Source organism: Jaculus jaculus, assembly GCF_020740685.1.
Source record: "Jaculus jaculus isolate mJacJac1 chromosome Y unlocalized genomic scaffold, mJacJac1.mat.Y.cur SUPER_Y_unloc_2, whole genome shotgun sequence".
In the NCBI taxonomy this organism is placed as follows: domain Eukaryota; kingdom Metazoa; phylum Chordata; class Mammalia; order Rodentia; family Dipodidae; genus Jaculus; species Jaculus jaculus.
The window spans coordinates 809,158-829,389 of NW_025423387.1; the positions used below are offsets into that span (position 1 = coordinate 809,158).

General features: G+C 37.4%; 2 protein-coding genes across 2 annotated transcripts in view; one reads left to right on the forward strand and one right to left on the reverse strand.

Annotated features, from left to right (window-relative positions):
* Positions 1 to 20,232, reverse strand: part of LOC101611007 (spartin) — a 565,832-nt gene that overhangs the window by 276,041 nt on the left and 269,559 nt on the right.
* Positions 463 to 13,612, forward strand: LOC123457188 (gametocyte-specific factor 1-like). Its single transcript, XM_045141192.1, has 8 exons — positions 463 to 492; positions 3,366 to 3,466; positions 5,790 to 5,916; positions 6,606 to 6,689; positions 7,149 to 7,215; positions 10,464 to 10,546; positions 11,627 to 11,660; positions 13,565 to 13,612. Coding segments are annotated over exons 1-7 (480 nt in total). The 5' UTR covers positions 463 to 491; the 3' UTR covers positions 11,644 to 11,660; positions 13,565 to 13,612.

Sequence of the window (20,232 nt, forward strand, 5' to 3'; positions counted from 1 at the left end):
GCCTGCCCTTTTGTAATTTTTTAAGAACTGAAAGAAAAGTTTAATTCTTTAGGTTGATCATTCAAAAAATAAAAGAGTAGTATTGCTGTGCTGTTATTTTCCTTATCTACAGTTAAATATTATCAAACACTAATACTAGGACAAAAAAAAGGCTGTTGCAATAACCCTTAAAACAGACTAAAAAGTGGTCACCAAAGCTAGCAAATGTACATGACGTAACTATTGGTAAGCCTAGATTTCATTACAACAGTATGAATTATGAGTGGATGATAAAATGCTTCAAAAGTGCAAATAATAATACAATAAGCGAACATGTTTGTTGCAAATCATTAAGGGTTTCTTGTAATGAACTTGTGTGTCTTAATTCAACAACTTACTAAAGTTCTTATGGCTATTTTTTGATACATTTCATTGCTAATCCATTGAAACATGCTATTTCTTTCCCTAGTGCTTGCTCTGAGTATTTTTCTGTCAGCATTGAAGACACTTACAGTATGTATTGCATGCTGATTTTAAACATATCAATTGTTTTTATGTACTTTGATGTCTGTTTTGTTTGCTGTTTGTTGTGAAAAGTTCAAATGTCACTCTGAACTGCATTGAGACAGAAGGCCTGTATCGTCTTCATGTATATAAGTGGTCAAACTTGAAATAATATATGCTTTGTATATCATAACATATGACACCATCCTTTATTCACGGTTGATCTCATCAGATATAAGGCACGCGAAACTTAAGTTATTAAAGAGGTATGAGGGCCATGTGTGGTATTGTATACATGTGTATCCAACTCTGCGGAGACTGAGGTAAGGGAATTCGAACTTTGAGGGCAGGCTGAGGTACTTATCAAGGTTCTGTCTCAAAGATAACACAAAACAATCTTAAAAAGTCATTATTACAGTTTTAGTGGAAGATTAGATATGATTACCACTCTCACTGCTATCTTGATAATCACCTCCAGGGAGATGGTGGTGGATGTTGAAGTGACTCAAAATTCATCAAATTCAGGGCTGTGGAGATTGCCCAGCAGTACAAATTCTTGATTTCAAACACTAAGGACTCAGGTTCAGTTCCCCAGTACCCACATATGCCAAAGGCACTGGGGCAAATTAATTTATTGCTCATTTTCAGTGGCAAGAATACCTGCCATGCCCATTCTCCCTCTCTCTCTCTGCCTGTTAATCCTTGCATTCAAGAGGCCAAAGTCAGATGACCACTGTGAGTGCTAGGCTATATCATAAATTCCAGGTCCCAGTGGGTTAGAGCTTGATTCTGCCTTGAATAGTATAACTAGAAAAACAAGAAGAAGAAGAAAAAAAACAGCAAAAAAAAAAAAAAAAAAAAAATCGTCGAAGCCTGTAAAGCAGACTGCTAAGTGCTCACCCCATAGAGACTAACCAAGTGCCTTCCAGGTCTCAGGGATCATTCATTCTAGAAGAGGAGTTGAAAGATTATAATAGCCATAATATATAAAATATGCAATATAATATGATTGCCAGAGTATATTTTGTGATTCCATTTCCACACTGAGTTCTGCTCTCCATTTCAGGTACCTGGTTTATATATTTCTAATCAAATGTGAATTATTTATCTTACTTTTATCCCTGTCTTCAAAGTTGGCAGTGGCATTTTCCTAGCATGCCACCTCTCCTCACAGAGGGTGTGCCTAACCATTTAATTTACTGCCTTCACAAAGCTTGTTAAGTTGTGGAGTTCAGCCTGGTAAGCCTATCTTTTCACCAACAGTTTCAATAATATGGCACAGGTTAGTGCCTCTTTTTTCCCCCATACGACAGGTCTGTCTGTCTGCTGTTGTTTTACACTCAGGAGGTTCTATATTTTCCTTTGTTTTATTTTCATTATGTTTGCAGATACTTTTTTCTCCTTTGAAATGTTTGGTAATGATATAGTCCAAAATAGGAAAAGGAAAATTACCTATCTGGTAAAAGGAATGGGATCATTTATTAGTTACCTAGAGTAACCAGCAATACTTACGGAGTAAATTAAAACAGAAATTTTTAAAATTCTATGCATGAATATTTCTGAGCTTTGATAGAATGTAAATGATACCAGAGATTTTTGTATCAATTTTGTTCATGTCATAAATTCCTGGTAGTAGGAAGGATTAAATATTCTCAGCTTGTTCTGGGACCAGTTGGATTGGGGAGTGTTTGCAAGGGCATAGGGCCAAAGTGGACATAGTGGCACACCAGTCGCCATTCCAGTGTTAACTTGCTGGTGTGAAGATGTAGTTGGAGTAGATAGAGAACTTAAGTGACCCTAGTTATCATGTTTTGAAAAGAAAAGGTAATGATGTTTAGTGTAACTTTATCATATACTAAAGGAAATCAGCAGAAAATACTATCCAGTCAAACAGTAACTGAAACTTGACCAGCACCACTGCTGATTATGTTGGGATTATTACCTTTCAATGATGGCCCAGAGAATTTTTTTTTAATTTATTTATTTGAGAGCGACAGACACAGAGAGAAAGACAGGTAGAGGGAGAGAGAGAGAATGGGCGCGCCAGGGCTTCCAGCCTCTGCAAATGAACTCCAGACACGTGCACCCCCTTGTGCATCTGGCTAACGTGGGACCTGGGGAACCGAGCCTCGAACCAGGGTCCTTAGGCTTCACAGGCAAGCGCTTAACCGCTAAGCCATCTCTCCAGCCCGAATTTTTTTAATTTAAAGTTGAGAATGTTTTAAAAATTAGTTATGTACACGGTGTGTATCCAGTCATGTTGTTAATATTGTCAGCCTGACCCCTCTCCATCACACTACGCAGTTACTCTCCTCGTTGGAGAATATGGGTCATGCATTGTCGGGTTAGTCATCAGTTATGGGTAACAGCCAGTGTCTCTGTGCAAAAATGACCAGACGTGTGGCTCTAACATTCTTTCAGCCTCCTCTTACACAAATTTCCCTTAGCCATGATGGGTTCATTTTATGTTTGCTTCAGTATTAAAGCCTTGGGTGCCTGGAATCCTACCAAATCAGATATTTAGAGACACAGTTTATGATTTTTATGGTTGCGTTTTCATTATTTATGTTTGGTTGGTTTTGGCTTTCATTTTTCCCTAGTAAGTTTGTATTCCAGCCCAGGATGACCTGGAATGCCCTGTCTAGCTCAGGCTGGCCTTGAGTTCAAGTGATCCTCCTATCTATGCCTCCTGAGTGCTGGTACTAAATGCATTCCCCACCGCTATAAATATTTTCAATTGTAACTCTTTATTTCAACTTTAAGTTTTATTTAGACTTATTATTTTCTATAGATTTTATGGAAAAATCCAACATGTCCATAAGGGGGTAATTTCATAAGGTCCTATTATGCTTTATATTTCACTGTGCTTCTCTTTCTGTCAGTGGAATCTCCGGACCCAGAAAGACTATTGCAATGCCCTTATGATAAAAATCACCACATCAGGGCCTGCAGGTTTCCTTATCACCTTATCAAGTGCAAAAAGGTAGGATAATTCACCCTCTCATTACATTTGAGTTGCTTTACATGTGTAGATTTAGCTGGTGTGGTGGCATATGCTTTTAATCCAGGCAGTCAGAAGGATCACTGTGTGTACAGGGATAGCATGACCATGGAGGTGACTTATTCTGAATTTTCATAAGGTAAAAGATAAAAAAAAAAAAATTCATTTTTGTAAAGTGCAAGTAATTTTATCTTAAATGATTTATTTTTCCCCTTCCTGCCCTTATTTCTCTTTTACTGCTCCTTTTCTCCCTTCTTCCTTTCTTCCCTCATTTACCTGTGAGTTGGGTTTAGTATATATGCAAGTCAGCACATCTGTCCATTGCAGCAGGTCTTCAGACCCGTATGCTTTGCTTACCATAGGTACTGAAAAATCAAACTGGGCTGTCAGGCTTTTCAAAAAGTATCTTCAACTGTTTGTCCATCTTCCCAGCCCCAAATTGAAATACTTAAATGAATATCACAATGGTTTGGTGAGTCACATCCTGTGTTAAATACCAACAGTGACAGCAAGGGATTATATCAGTTTATTTCTCTTTGGTTTTCTTCCCTCAAGTTGTGGCAATAACATCCTTCCCAAACAGTACCTCTTGAGTAATCTTTTGTAAGTATTTCCTATTTGAGAGTGGGAAAGAATGGCCTTGTCATAGCCTTTTCAACTGCCTGCCAGGCTGGTCTGAAACTCACAGTTTCCTCCAGCTTTGTCCTTCCTTGTGAGTGGTGGAGTGTAAGGCATGCATCACCATACCTGGCAACCTTAGCTTGAAGCAGGATTTCTTACTGATTCTGGAGATCACAGAATGAATTAGACTCAGTAGATAATAAGTCCTGAAATCTCTTCTCTCTACCTCCCCCCCCCCAACCAACTCCAAGCTGTGGGATCATGTGCCACCATTTTCCTCTTACAGGAATGTTGGTAATCCACACTAGGTCCTTATCATTGTGCCTCAAGCACTGTATTAACTCAAGCTCCTCCTCAGCTCTGTCTTTTTATTTAGAATATTGTTTCAGGTACTGAAACCTATGTTACATTCAGTGCCATTGATGACCATGAAGTGATCCACGTGCCTCAAATTCACAGCTGCCCCATATATCCTGTTACAAATTTATGTTCCTTATCTGAGTTTTTATTTCTGAAGGTCTTTTTCTTAATTTTTTTTTTTGATGATTTCCTTTAATTATATAGTATGTTTTCATCAACTCCCTCAACCATTACCCTCTCTTTTCCCTACCCCATTGTCACTTGTCATTCTCCTCCCAATTAAACAAACTTCGGATTCAGGAGAGAGAGAGAGGATATGATGGGCATGCCAGGGCTTCAACAATTGCAAATGGTCTTTGGATACATGGAGAGAAAGAGAGAGAGAGAGAGAGAGAGAGAGAGAGAGAGAGAGAGGCAGACAGATGGACAGACAGACAGAGACAGAGAGAGGGGGAGAGAGAGAGAGAGAGAGAGTGAGTGTGTGTGTATGTTGTGTGTGTGTCAATGAATGTAATTTGTTTTGCTTTCATGATCATGAGTGAGAGGCTATTTTGCAGAGCAGGAACAATGTATATGTGGCCAAGCTCACATCTTTTGTGCATTTTTAACTGGTGATACAATTTCCAATATATTTGGTTGATAATTGTAAATCCTTGGTTTTAGTTCAACACAAGATTTTGGTTTAATACAGGAATGTTTTCCTATGTTTTTCCCTATCATTTGAATTTTCTATTTCCCTGAGTTTGCTTGTGTAAATACCAAATTATAAGAGCCTTTTTGTATTATTTAAAAAATGTGTCCCTGTATAAATCTGTGAAAAGCCACTCATCTGTATCCTCTGCAGCCAGGTACATAAAACAGCTATATTCCCATGCATTGTACTACAGTAGCAGGAAAACCATACATATGGGCTGTGTTCTGGCATTATGGTCCATTCTGAATATCACCTTTTATAGAAATGCACAGAGCTCTGTAATTACAGGATTTACTTTCTGGGACACCCTTGTTATACCAAGAAAAATAAAATGAGAAGATACACTTCAAATTGATTGTTTACTTCTGTAAAATCATAGAAATTTGGTCTCCATCTTCCCAGTCATCATAAAGGAAATTAGATCTTGATAATTTTGAAATAATGACTTCATATGCTTTGTATCAATAAACAGTTCCCTCTTACTTTCCTATTAGGGATATACCAACTATAGCTGAGCTGCACATTTGTTGGGAAACCTGAGAGGAGTCAATAGTAGTAAAAAGCTGATACACTTTCCTTGGCTTTAAGAAATCCAAACAGTTAACCGATCCCTTCATTTTGATTCCACAGAACCATCCTGATGTTGCAAAAAAATTGGCTACATGTCCATTCAATGCTCGTCACCTGGTTCCAAGGACTGAACTGAGTCATCATATCTCAATATGTGATGACAGGTGCTGTATAGAACAGGATGTGGGTAAGGCTGACTAGTTCACAGGTTCCAAACTACAACTGACTCATTCACATGTACTTCTTGCTCCATTGTGTTCAGAATTCTGCCTTCACCTTTAAAAAAAATAATATATTGTCTATCTCCAAGATTTTTGTAAGTTAGGTGATCAGATTATTTTCTCTTCTGAACAGTTTGAATCATATTCTTGGGGCTGGTTATGAGCTAAGTTTATAAAGTGCTTGCCTAATATGCACAAAGTTCTTACTTGATCCCTGGCATAAAATGAATCTTCTGTGAACACATTTTCCTGTAATCTCAGCCATCAGGGTGGAGGCTTGAGGACCAAGGAATTCCATGTCATCCTTGGCTACATAGAGACCTGCACACTAAACAGGATTAAAGGCTGCCATATCTTTCTGTCTGTCTCTCTCTCTATATATATATACATATACATATACATATACATATACATATACATATACATATACATATATATATATGCTTATTTTTATATCTAGATATCTTTATCAATTTCTATGTGTTTCTTTTAGTGATTTGTGTGTGATGTTTGTCTTTGACTCTGTTTCCTTTTTTTTATCTTGGCAACTTTTGTTCTAACCATGTTTTTAACAAAGCAGCCTTTTAAGGCTGTAGTGCCTTTTGCACAGGAACTTGGCAATCTGTCGTTTATATGTAAATTTCATGTCTTATAGTCAACCCAACCAGGAACTCTGGACAGGACACTCTGTCCAAGAACACATTGCAGTACCCTCCTTGTGACGAAGACTGGGATCAAGGTAAATGCCTTTATATCTTTTTCTTCAACATATGTAAATTTCAAGTCATTTGCTTAAGACAGAAGGAAATTTTTCCTTTATTTATTAACTTTTTTACTGCACTATGTTGTTCAAAAGCCTTACTATTTTTCAAGAGACCCCAATTGAGCTCATTTGTGTCACCATGCAAACATGTAGAATAACCTATGCCTCTTTACTGGCAAAAGCACTTCTTGACATCAGCTTTCTATTGTAAATTCTATTGTGATAACTGTGTTTGCAGGATATGAGGCATGGTTAATATTCTGTATTGCTCTGTGTTTATACCCTTTAATTAAATTCCTGCTTATGGCAGATGGGGGGTAATTGGTCAAGTTTTACTTTCATTACAAACTTAGAGGTAGTATTACTCTTCCTAAAATGAACAATAATTTTGTATAATGTTGGTTATAATAAATGAATTTTTGCTTCCTTTGGCAGAATTGGCTGAAGAGAATAACACCACCCCATTTATCTGGGGTAGAACTGGGTTCTGTGACAATAAATGGTAAATGAATTGGTCTTACTCTCCCTCCTACTTCCCAAAATCTATGTGCTCCATTACAAAAACAAAAGAAAGATAGGAAATCAGAAACAAAAAAAGAATGATAGAAAAAGAAGGAAAAGGAAAGGATGGAAGGGCAAGAGGAAATGAAATCAAGATGCAAGTCAAAGCAATAGGCCAGAGTCAAGGCAAGATGCAAGAGGCAAAGCAAAAGTGAAGGCAAAATGCCAGGAGAAGCAAGAGGTCAGGACAGAGAACTCAAGACTAGTGCCCAGGCACAGTAAGGAAAGGCAAGAAGGGAGCAAGGCAAGTCAAGAGCCAAGGCAAGCTGAGGCAAGAGTCAAAGGGATGGAAGAGGCAAGATAATACAAGAGGTCAGGAAAGAGACAAGGCCAGGCAAGGCAAATGACAAGGCAGAGAATGTCAAGGGAAGAAGCAAGGCAAGGCAAGGCAAAGCAAGTGACAAGGCAGGGAATGTCAAGGCAAGAAGCAAGGCAAGACAAGAGGCAAGTCAAGGCACAAGGTAAGGGAAGGGGTATGGCAAGATACGTCATTCAAGGCATGACAAGGGAGAAGGCAATTCAAGACAAGGGGAAGGCAAGGCAAGAGGCAAGGTAATAGGCAAGACATGAGGGAAAGAAAGGGGCAAGTTAATACAAGAGGAAAGGAAATAAAGAGGCAAAGCAACAAAGTGGCAACATAATTCAGGAGGCAAGGAAGGAAAGAGCCAAGGCAGAGCAAGAGACAAGGCAAGGAAAGGGAAAGACCACAATCTTTCCGTGGTGATGATGTTTGATTGGTTATCTACTACAGGTAATTTTAGTGGTATTTTTTCCCTATTTCTTTCTTGATACAAGATCATAGCCTTTGTACTTATCAGTAAAAGCACAAAAATGTCACCTTATTGTGTTAACAAGGAGCAGTACAAGTAGGCACTCTTGGTTGTTTTGTTTTGTAAGTTCTTTAAATTGTTTATTTATTGTCAAAGAGAATATTTGAGAATGGGAGCAGCAGGACTTCTTACCATGCAAAACAATGTCTACATCTATGTGCTACTTTGCACATCTGGATTTATGTTATATGAGTACTGAGGAATTGAAACTGGGAAAGCAAGCTAAGCAAACAAATGCCTATTAACTGTGGAGCCACCTACCCATACCAGTAGCTGGTATTCTTGAGACATGGTTGCCTCTTTCTTTCCTTCCTTCCTTCCTTCCTTCCTTCCTTCCTTCCTTCCTTCCTTCCTTCCTTTCTCGTTCCTTCCTTTCTCCTTCCTTCCTTCCTTCCTTCCTTCCTTCCTTCCTTCCTTCCTTCCTTCCTTCCTTCTTTCTTTCTTTCTTTCTTTCTTTCTTTCTTTTTTTTTGCCACATTTGGATTGTTAACAAAGTCCTATGCAAAATGTGAGAAGAAGATAAGTTGTTACAGCACAGTCATGTGAAGCATACTTGTTATTTCCCGGCACCCATATAAATACCAGTAAATATAGCCACTGGTTTGCAGTCTACGGGCTCAGGAGGAAAAGACAGGGTTCTTAGAGCAAACTGAGGGAGAAGAAATCTGTGGGTTCAAGTGAATGATCCTGGCACAGTAAGTAAAGTGAAAAATCCTCAAGGAAGACACCCATTGCCAACCTCTGATCTCCAAAAATGTAACCATAAGGGTTTGTACATCATGTCTCCAGAAGGAATTTTATAGCAATTCCATTTGAGTCATTTTTATTGCAGACAGATTCTGCTGGAGTGGAGACTTTGAAGTAGTTTGAGATTGGTAAATCCAGTGTATTTATTATTATTTATTGGGTAAGAAAGAAAATCATTAGTCTTCATACTTACTTTTTTTTATAACCAGTTCCTACCTCAGATTTGTCATTTCCCAGCTTTAAACACAAAAGAATAGTTCCAAACAAAGCTCAAACTATATTCGTATTTGAAAACAAATGAATAAAATTGTCCTTTTTTAATCTTATGTTTGTTTGTTTGTTTCCTTTTTCCTGTTTCTCGTTTTCTTTGGTTTTTCTGGGTAGTGTCTCACTCTATTCCAGGCTGAACTTGAAGGAATACTCCCACATTGGTCTTGAGCTCAGAGAAATCCTTTTATCTCTAACCCCTGAGTGCTGGGTTTGAAGACATGTACCACAATTCCTGGAATTAGAGGCCAGATATTTATCAACATATTTCTTTTTTATTTTGTGAGGCACACTCTCAATCTAGCACAGGCTGACCTTGAACTCAGCTGTAGTACTCTGTGGCCTAAAACATGGCAATCAACACAGCACTGCCTTCCCAGTGCTGGGATTTATGTTGTGTGCTACCATGTGTTCTTTGTATTTATGTTCATGAACATGAAATGCTAAATTTTTGTTTCTGGGTTACTGAAGTGAGTTGATAATATTCACTGTATTTCATTTGTTTAGTTAGTTAGTTTTTGTATTTTCTGGTAAGTACTTGTTCTAGTGCAGGCTGACATGGAACTAACTGTGTAGTCTCAGGCCTCAAACTCGCTGATTCTTCTTCTGCCTACCGAGGGCTATGATTAAAGGCACTTGCCACCTTGCTCGGCTCTGTTGATAATTTTTAGGGGCATGCTGTTTTCCATCAGCAATATAGAAAACCTGAAAGATGAATTCTACCAGTTACAAATGTGAATTTGCCTCAGTACTATGATGCTTTTATCACCAGTGTTTAATATTGTCTTTATTCACTGTAGAATGGGGAACATACAGATAAAGGGCACAGGGAGGGGGAGAAAAAGTTAAAATACTTGGGCATGCCAGGGCCTCCATCCACGGAAAATGAACTCCACATGCATACATGATCATGTGCATCTGGTGATAGAGGGTACTGGGGATTCAAATATGAGTCCTTACCGTTCTGAGGCAAGCAGCTTAACTACTAATGCTCCTCTACAGCCCTGACGTTTGGCATTTTCCATGTAATGGTATATTATTTTCACATATATTGAATTAATGATCCTGCCATTCAACAACAAGACAGTGGATGTTGTTATTGTTAACCTAAATTTCTAGCAAATGAAACATTTGGTCCCATCCTAATGATTATGCAGAATGGGGAACGTTCCAGAGAAGTGGAAATAGAATAAAAGTTGCTGGAAATGTATTTGCATTTCAGATAAAGTAGGTGGTTTTTAAGTGAGATTAAATTCACATTCTGAGAACTGAAGTGAGCCTATCAGAAAAATATGGATATGCTGACATAATGGTATTCTTCTTCTTTGCTTGCTTCATTATGTAGTCCTGCAGGCAACATAGCTATGGAACATAAAAGTAATCTGGCTTCAGACAAGCAAGTTCCAAAGACTCTGCCATGGAAAAACAGTAAGTAACATACAGGAAAATGCTTCTACACTGTTTCACTGTGTTGGCCACAGCAGAATGTTGGGTGCCTCGCTCCAGTCAAACATGCTGCATTTCAGCAGCGAGGCCACTTCTTGGTCTCTGCTCCCTTTGCAGTACTGTGGTTACAGGTACACATGACCACACCTAGATGTTTTGTACGGATTCTGGAGACTGTAACTTGGGCAGTTTCAGCCTTCTTGAGACTTTTATGTCTGCACAGAGAGTACTTACAGCAGTCAGCTCTCGAGCCCCTAATACACTTTCTAATGTTACTTTGACATCCAAACTCCCTTTAAGTCTTTATTAGTTGACCTAAATTTTGAGTGAATAAAGGATTGCCTTTAAACATCTCCTTTGTTATGTATTTTTATTTCCCAAAACTATGAAATCACAAAATGAGATTCCAAAAGACTTACAGAGAGAACTATGGGAATGGCTCATTGGGTAAGAACATGTGCACATGAGACCTAAGGGTCTGATTTTCCTTGAGTTCTGTACCCCAGCATCCACACAAACTGTTGGCTATGTCCACGTACAGGTGTGATATCAGTCCTTTTGTGGAGTGGAGACTGAAGAATTGGTCAGTCTCACTTGTTAGCCAGTATGACCAAAAATGGCAGCTTCAGTTTCTATATGACTCCATTTAAAAAGTCATGCAGATGAATAGAAGACACCAAAAATTCTCCATGATCTGCATACATATGCACAAGGCATGACACGTGTACATACACCTCATACACATACCAGAGACCTGTGAAAAAAAGGCTTAGTAGAGCCAGGCATGTTAGCATATACCTGGAATTTTAGCACTTGGGAAGCTGATGCAGAAGGATCAGGAATTCAAGGCCCAACAATGCTTCTGTGTTACTGTCTCAAAAGCTTGATAGGTAAAGAACTATTTTCCTTGTACTTGAAGTGTTATCGTTTCACTAATTTTGATATATTTTAATGTTGTTACGCTGTATAACAAAAAAATGTTAATATGTGTTTTGTACACATTGAGAATGGAGTAAATTTCACTTGGCATGGTATGTTAAGGCGGAAATTTTGTATTCATAGGTGGATATGGACAGTAAGTGAACATCTTTCACAAGTACGTGGATTCCATTTTACTGTGTTTTCGGGTGGGAACTAGACTTAACTGGGCCTAATGAATTTTGGATTGTATTTTCTTTCAGATTATGATGCCAAATTAAAGCTTGGGATACGTACTTTTTAAAGTATATAGCCTAAATTATGGCCTTGATCTGAATGAACTAGCATTTAGTAGTTAAATTATAATTGTAGCCGGATGGAGTGTCTTATGGCTCCAATCCCAGCACTCATTCATTAGGAAGAAGTACGGATAACTCCATGAGTATGTGCCAAACGTACAACCACATAATATATCCTAAGCCAGTTATGATAGAGTAAGATGCTTCTTGCAAAGAACAAACAAGAAGCAGCAGGAGAAGAAAAAGAGAAGGAATAAGGGAGGAGAGAAGAGGAAGAAGAGTTAAGGGAGAAAGAAAAAAATAAGAAGGAACCATATATTGTATAGTGCTGGGTAAAAAGTGAACTATGAATTCCTTTCTGATATGCTTCACTAGTTATTTAGTGATCAGACCATAGAATTCTATTCAGTTTTTGAAAGCACCTCTGACAGTGAAAACCTAGAAGTTTCTCCAGGTAAAGTCAAGTCCAGACATTTGCCCTTTGAATTGAACTCTATGCTCTTCTACTATGAAAAGTTCTTTTTCTATGAAAGTCAAGAATTGACAGGAAATTTGCCATTGTTTGGTAAGAATTTTCTTTTTAATTCAGAGGTAGTATCTTACTGTGCACATTGGCTTTGAACTAAAGATGTTAAAGCTAACATGTCCCTGAATACTGACATTATATGTGGCTCCACTGTATCCAGCAACTTTGCATCATCTTAGTTAAAATAAATGAAGCTTTTTAAAAATAATTTTAACAGAATTCTCTAGCTTTCTGGAAGGATATAATAGAAGTGGAAGTACGATTTACTTTCCAAGGAGCAAGTGTGAAAAACTAGATGTGTTCTGGAGAGGTTGTCCAACAGTTAAAGCCACATCCTCACATAGCTTTATATCTAGGGCTTGATGCCTCAGTATCCACAGAACACTATACATATCTGTGACATGTGAATCTGGATTTCATTGATGTGGCAGCAGTCTGTGGCATGCGTTGATGTGTCTTCCTCTCTCTACATTTACCAAAAAGTAAACAAAAATTAAAAGCTGGATGTGATGACACAAAACTAATCTGAAACTCAGGGATGTACAAGCTGGAGGAAAGGAGGAGTTGCAGATTGTCCTTGGTTTTATAAATTTGAGGACAGCCTAGTCCACAAAAGATCCTCCTGTTATACCCCTTTCAGAAAATTACATGCTGTGTGGGGAGAAAGCTCAGCAGCTAAAGGCTCTAGATGGTAACCTGTTGGGCCAGATTTAGTTCTCCAACAAACCATATAAAGCCAAATGTTAAAGTGGGCACAAGCACATGCTCTTCATTTTCATTAGCAAGAAATCCTGGCATGCACACAATACAAACACATAAGAACACACACATGGGCACACACAGACAAACACAAGCAAACAGACAAACGTAAATAAAGAGTCATCTTTTCCATGGAATATTGACTTTAAAAATTATATCTAAGAAAACACTTATATATGTTATTTTGTTAATGAGCAAATACGGCTACTTGAAAAGTTCCTAGGGTCATATCTCCTCACTTATTGAAATTTGAAAACACACAGTTTCAGATGAAATGTGTAAATTGATGGCTGCGTAGATTTTAATTCAGTTAGCAAGTTCCATGTATACAGTTGTACTAAAGAGGAAAGGTCCAGATGCCTGTTGGTATTTTTCTGTTATCCACAATGGACACCTAACGCAGACATTTAGAAGTAGGTGAGTTGTATGTGTGTCAGATATGGCTGATACTATTCAATTAAAGGACATAAGAACTTTTTTATTCTCATTTCCTTACAGATGCCAGAATCCAGAAGAATCTTGCTTATTCCTGCTGTCCAAGGAGCCTTAATTGTTTTAATCCAAGTGAAGTGATATATAACAGTAAACTATTTGACTTTCAAGGTTAAAAGCACCTGCCTTTTTTTTCCTCTCCAAGTCTGTAATGCCTCAGTTATTTGATCCCAGAACCCTTCTGAACATTGGTGAGGTAGACACGTTTACAGTCTAAATACCTGCTGTGCAAAAATCAAAATGCACACTATTCTAGTTACTGAAGCATAGTGTTGTACTGTTATCATAAAGGATCAGGCTAGAGTACACTGGAAACATAGGTTGAAACAAGTACCTGCATTTCTTTACTCTGAAAAACAAGGACCAAATGGTTTTAAGCAATTACGGCAATGAGATTTTTGTAGTGTGTTGTGTTGGTGCATGCCTTTCACCCAAGCACTAGGGAGGCAATGTTATGAGGATGAACTCCATGAGTTCCAGGCACAGTCCAGGACTACCAAGTGAATCCGAGTCACCCTGGGCTTGAATGACACACTGAATCACCAAAAAGAAAGCAAAAATGAACCTTTTATGGTCAGTGCAGTGATTCATCCAGATACTTTGAGATGGTGATGGCATTTACACAGCAAAGTGCTACATTCTTTTGTGAACATCTTGCTGTCAGCATATTTTCAATATAGGATAATAATTTCGTATTTATCTCTCCATTTTCCAGCTGGAAAATATAGTTGATAGTGGGACTAAGGAGATTGGCCCAAAATATAAGTGCATTTGGTATAAAGCCTAATAACTAAGATGAGGATCCCACCAAACCAAATAAAGTCAGATTTTGTAGAGTGTATGTATAATCCCTGCATGATGACTTAAGACAGGAAGTAGAAGCAAGAATCCCTGGAACTCATGGGTTACTAGCTTCACTAAAGAGGCATAGCACAGTATAAAAAGAAAACCTCCTATAAAATCTAATGTAGAATAATGTGATGGCTTCACACTTGTAATCCCAGAAGTTGGAACCTGAGGCAAGAGGACAGGTATGTTTTCAAGAATAACCCTGGCTATAGAGCAAGACCCAATATGACAAAATAAAAAGAACAGACTGAAATGTAGCTGACATGGTAGGGTGCTTGCCTAGTATACATAAAGCCACCGCTGGGAACCCTGGCGTTCTATAAGTAAAGTGTAATTGGCCATGCTTCTATTCCCAACAATCGGGAGATAAAAAAAAAAAAAAAAAAAGCACGATATTAATCTCAAGATTATCTTCAGCCTAGAATCCAGGACACACTGTTTCAAAAATAACAGAAATGAGCCTAGAAAAGATAAAAAACTTTTAGAAAAATTATGAAATCTTATTTTTAAGATAGACTTTTATTGTCAACTTCTACACTTACAGACAAGAAATCATACTCATACTATTTCTCACCCCACCTCCACTTTTTTTTTCTTAACTCTGCTCTCTGACATGCCACCTGCCATTCTCCATTAGTCTCTTTTGACTTAATGTCATTAACTTTTGCTCTTGCTGTGACAGTCTTGTGTAGTTATTGCTACACACAGCAAAGCATTGGATATGGAAGCCAAATTCTGTCTGGAGGGTTGCATATAAAGAGTGGTACTCTTCCTTTGGCTCTTACATTCATCCTGCCACCTCTTTCCAAACTGACCATGAGCCTTGGAGGGTGTCTGGTGTTTCAATGCTGGACTCTCTTCCATCCTTTTTCTCTCAGGGGTGTATTGCCTTTTGGGTCATCCCGATAATGGTCGCATTCTGAAAAGAGAAGTTTCTGTAACCAGAGTGAGAGTAGCATTAATGTGTGAGTATGAACATTAAGTGTATGCTTTTAGGTTATTTGGTTAGAGTAATATATGCTTTTATCCAGATAACACCCGGATTTATCCTATGTTGGAGGTAATACAAGTACCAGCATGTATTCCCTCCCACATAGTGGGTTTTCAGTGCAGTTGTAGAGCAGATGGTTTTCACCAGAGCAGACATGTTGTTACTGCACTCATTCATTCACTTTGGCTATCCGTCCAATCGGAATGCTTCCAGTGTCCACTGTTTTCACCACTGATGACTTCCCTTTCCCATCAGGCTGCATATACTACATTCTTTTCCAGCTTTCAGTTGGCTGGCCATAAAGGGAGAAGATTTTCTGTTCAACACCTGCTTGACTTCATTTTGACTCTGCCTGTCAGGCATGTGAAGTCTTCACCAATAGGGTCTTACCATCAATTTCGCATTAAAAACTCAAGGGCCTTAGCAATAGCCTATAATGTTTTGGAGGCAACAGCGACCTCCCTGAGCAACAACTCACTGAGAGGCATCCCATGCATTGCACTGAAAATTTTGTAGAAACAAACTATGGTTTCTGACTGTGACGTTATTCAAAACAGCCAATTTTTAAATGTATTCAGAATATATTGGGTTTTGATTAAATCCCCTCCCTCACTTATAGCCTTTTTCTACCTTTTGGGCTTCTACTGATTTTTCTTTCTAGGTCACTCACAAGTCTATACATTTGTAGCTAGGATCCACATATAATATAGAACATAAAGCATTTGGCTTTTTTGCCTGGGTTACCTCACTTAGTATAATCCTTTGCAGGCCCATCCATTTCCCTGCAAATTTCACTTTTCTTTACCACTAAGTAAAACTCCATTTTGTAGATGTGCCACATCTTTATTATTCATTCATCTGTGTGTGTATATCTGGGCTGGTTCCATTTCTTAGCTATTTTGAATAGAGCAGAAATAAACATAGTTATTCAAGTATCTCTAAGGGAATGAGAAGAGTCAGAAGGGTTATATACCTAGGATTGCTATAGCTTGACCATATGAGAAATCTATTTTTAGCTGTCTCAAGAACCTCCTCCAATCTGATTTTCACAATGTCTGTACCAGAATAAATTCCCACCAACCCTACAGAAGATGCTCTTTTACTGCATCCGCACTAACATTTGTTGTCTTTTTTTTTTTTTATGATAGCCATTCTGATGGGAGACAGATGGATTCTCAAGGTGGTTTTAATTTGCATTTTCCTAAAGGCTAAGCATGTAGCACACTTTTTAAGTATTTCTATGCCATCTGCATTTCTACTAATGAGGACTCTATTTAGTTCCATAGCCCATTTTTAATTAGGCTGTTTAATTCCATATTCTTCTGTTTTTGAGCTCTTTGTACATTCTGGATATTATTCCAGTGTCAGATATGTACTTGGAAAAGATTTTCTGCCATTCTGTTGGATTTCTGTTTGCTGTATCCAGGGTGTCCTTTGCTGTACAAATGCTTTTTAATTTCTTGAGATCCCATTAGTTGGTTAGTTGTTTTATTTTTGGATCAAATGGGAATATATTCAGACAGTCAGTATGCAACTATGTTGAAGAGTTTCCCCTACTTTTTCCTCTAGCAGTTTCAGAGTTTCAGGACAGACATTTAGGTCTATGTTACTATGATTTTGTAATGTGCCATATTTTTTTGCTTAAAATTGTTTGGCTGTTTGAGAGTTTTTGTGCTTCCAAATGTCTTTTAGATTTTTGTTTTTATTTTCCTATTTTTGTGAAGAATGCCATTGGAATTTTACTGGGAACTGCATTAAAATGTGTATATTTCTTTTGGTATTTTTAACATTTCCCAATGTTGATTCTTCCATTTCAAGATCATGGGATATATTTTTATTTTCTTGTATCTTATTTTTTTTTTTTGTATTTTCTTCTTTCCTAAAAGTGTTTATCATCTCTAACAGTTTGCTTGTATAGTTCTGTAGTTTTATTTATTTATTTTATTATTTTTATTTTTTGTTATGTCTTTGTCTGGTTTGGTATTAGGCTGACACTGGCTTCATAGAAGGAGTTGAATAGTATACTTCCTTTTCTACATTATGGAAATATTTGAAAAGTAGTTTATTAGTTCTTCATGATTGTCTGGTAAAATTCACCTGTGGATCCATCTGGGCTTTTTGTTTTTATTGGGAATCATATAATGGCTTGCATGTCTGTACTTGTTATTGGTCTATTTAAATGGTTTATCTCATCTTGGTTTAATTTTGGTAAGTCTTATGCATCAAGGAAATCATTTCTTTCAGATTCTCAAACACACACACACACACACACACACACACACACACACATACACATACATACATCAGTACACACGCGCACGCGCGTGCATGTATTTTTAAACAATGTCCCTATACTTGAATATCTTTGGATTCTGTTGGACTATTGCATCTTTCATCTCTAATTTCATTAAGACTTGTCTCTTCTGTCTTTAATGTGGTCAAATTCTGACTTACCAATCTTCTTTATCGTTCAAAGAACCAACTCTTTGTTTCTTTCATCTTTTTGGAATATATTTCATAAGTTCCACTCTAAACTTTATTATTTCTTCCCATCTACTGATCATTGCTTATCTTCTTCTTCATTTTAAAAGGCCTGAACATGAAGCATCAAGTTGTTATTTGTGAACTTCTTAGTTTCTTAATATAGACACTTAGAGCTATAAATTTCCCTCTTAGGACTGACTTCGATTTGGAGCTAATGCCATTGTGATCAGATAAAGTACAAGGGATTTTTTTTTTCCAATTTTCCTGTAAGTGTGAAGACTTTTTATGTGTCCTAATATATGTTCTATTTTAGGGCATGTTCCATGTGCTGCTGATAAAAATGCAGTTTTGGATCATTTCCATGGAATGCTCTTAAGGTATATGTTAGGTTCCTTTTTTCCATGACATCATTTAATTCAGATGATTCTCTGTTATTTTTTCCAGGATGACATGTCAAGTGATGACGGTGGGGTATTGATTTCTCCCACTACAATTTTGTTTGACATTATCTATGACCTTAAGTCTAATGGTGTTTGTTTGATCAAAGTGAGAACCCCCATTTTAAGTGCATGTATGTTTAGGATTGTGGAGTTTTCTTTAATCCATATGAGATGACTTATTTGTTTTAATCCTTCCTGATTAATGTTGGTTTTAAACCTATCCTGTCAGATATTAATACAGCAACCTCTGTTTGTTTCCTAGCCCCATTTTCTTGAAATAACATTTTCCATCCTTTCACCCTAATGTGCTGGCCATTGTTTATTGGGAGATGAGTTTCCTGGAGGCAACAAATGGCAAGACCCTGCCTTTTAATCCACTCTGCAAGTGTTTGTCTTTTATTTGGTACATTGAGGTCATTGATATTTGTAGTTATTATTGAAAGGTATGAATTTATTCTTGTCATTTTTCTGTTGTGAATTATGTCCTATTTTCCCTTTACACAATTGTTTTAGCTGTTCTTTGAATGTAGCTTACTTTATTCTATTTCCTCTGTGTGTTTTGTATTCTGTTAATAATCATAAAGAATTCCTTCAAGTGTTTTCTGTAGAGCTGGTTTAGATGCCATCCATTTTTTTAGCTGCTGTTTGTTCTGGAATGTCCTTATTTCTCCGTCAATTTGGAAAGATAGCTTTGCATGATAAAGTAAACTTGGTTAACAGTTCTTTTCTTTCAGAGGTTGGAATACATAATTCTAATCCCTTCTGGCTTATAAAGTGTGTGTTCAGTAATCTGCAGTTATTGTGATGGCCTTTCCTTTGTGGTAATTTGTTTTTTGTTTGTTTGTTTTGTTATCTCCCTAACTGCTTCCAATAAATTTCCTTTGGATTCTGTGTTAGTAGTTTAATTACAACATGACAAGGAGAGATTCTTTCCAGGTTTTTTCAGTTCAGTGTACTAAAAGCTTCTTGTGTCTGCATTGGAGTTCCTTTCCCAATTTGGGGAAAATTTTCTTCTATGGCCTATTTTTTTTGTTGTTGTTGAAAACACCTATTAAGCCTCTGTATTGAAATTCTTCTCCTTCTGTTATACCCTTATTTATTATGTGTAACCATTCCAAAGATTCCACATGTCTTGAATTTCCCATTTGTAACTTGCTATTATCATGCCTTACTCTTTGTTGAACTATATTAGATTTGTCACCTCATCTTCTAGATTAGATATTCTGTTCTCTCCTTCATCCATTCTACTGGTGAGACTTTCTACAGTGGTTTCTTGTTGTTGCTGCTGTTATTTGTTTGTTTTCCACTGAATGTATTCTTCACAGCTACTTCCTTACTATTGTCTTGAAATGACCTCTTAATGTCATGAACCTGGTTTCCTGTGTTCTCTTTCAGAACTTTGTTTCTTCTTTAATTCTTTCACTTCCCTCTTTGATTCTCTTCAATTCTTCTGATAGACTGGGTGGAATAATTTAATGGCAAATTCTAAGCTTCAACTGCGTACCATACACAGTCAATAAAAACCAGCCCAGCAGAAGTATTCAATCATGGTGACTATGAGAAAAAACTCTTATAAAGCCAAATTCCCTAAGGTGCATGTTGCTATTCACCCTGAGTCTTGTTACATAGAAGGTAGTGATTTATTTTATGAATTGTGTTCCAACCAAATATTTTGGGAAATGAACCATGAACTTAAAATGCCCCAAAGTATATGGTCTTGGCCTCCTATATGTTGCTCACAGTCTGCAAAATACCACCTCCCTCGTATACATGAAAGCAACCAAACTTCAGTTAAACAACACAAACACACTACCACACACTCCCACACACACTGACACCCCCCCTCCACACACACACTCCTGAAATCAGTAGTGTGTTTTTTTGGGAAGAGAATAATGTTGAATGGAAAT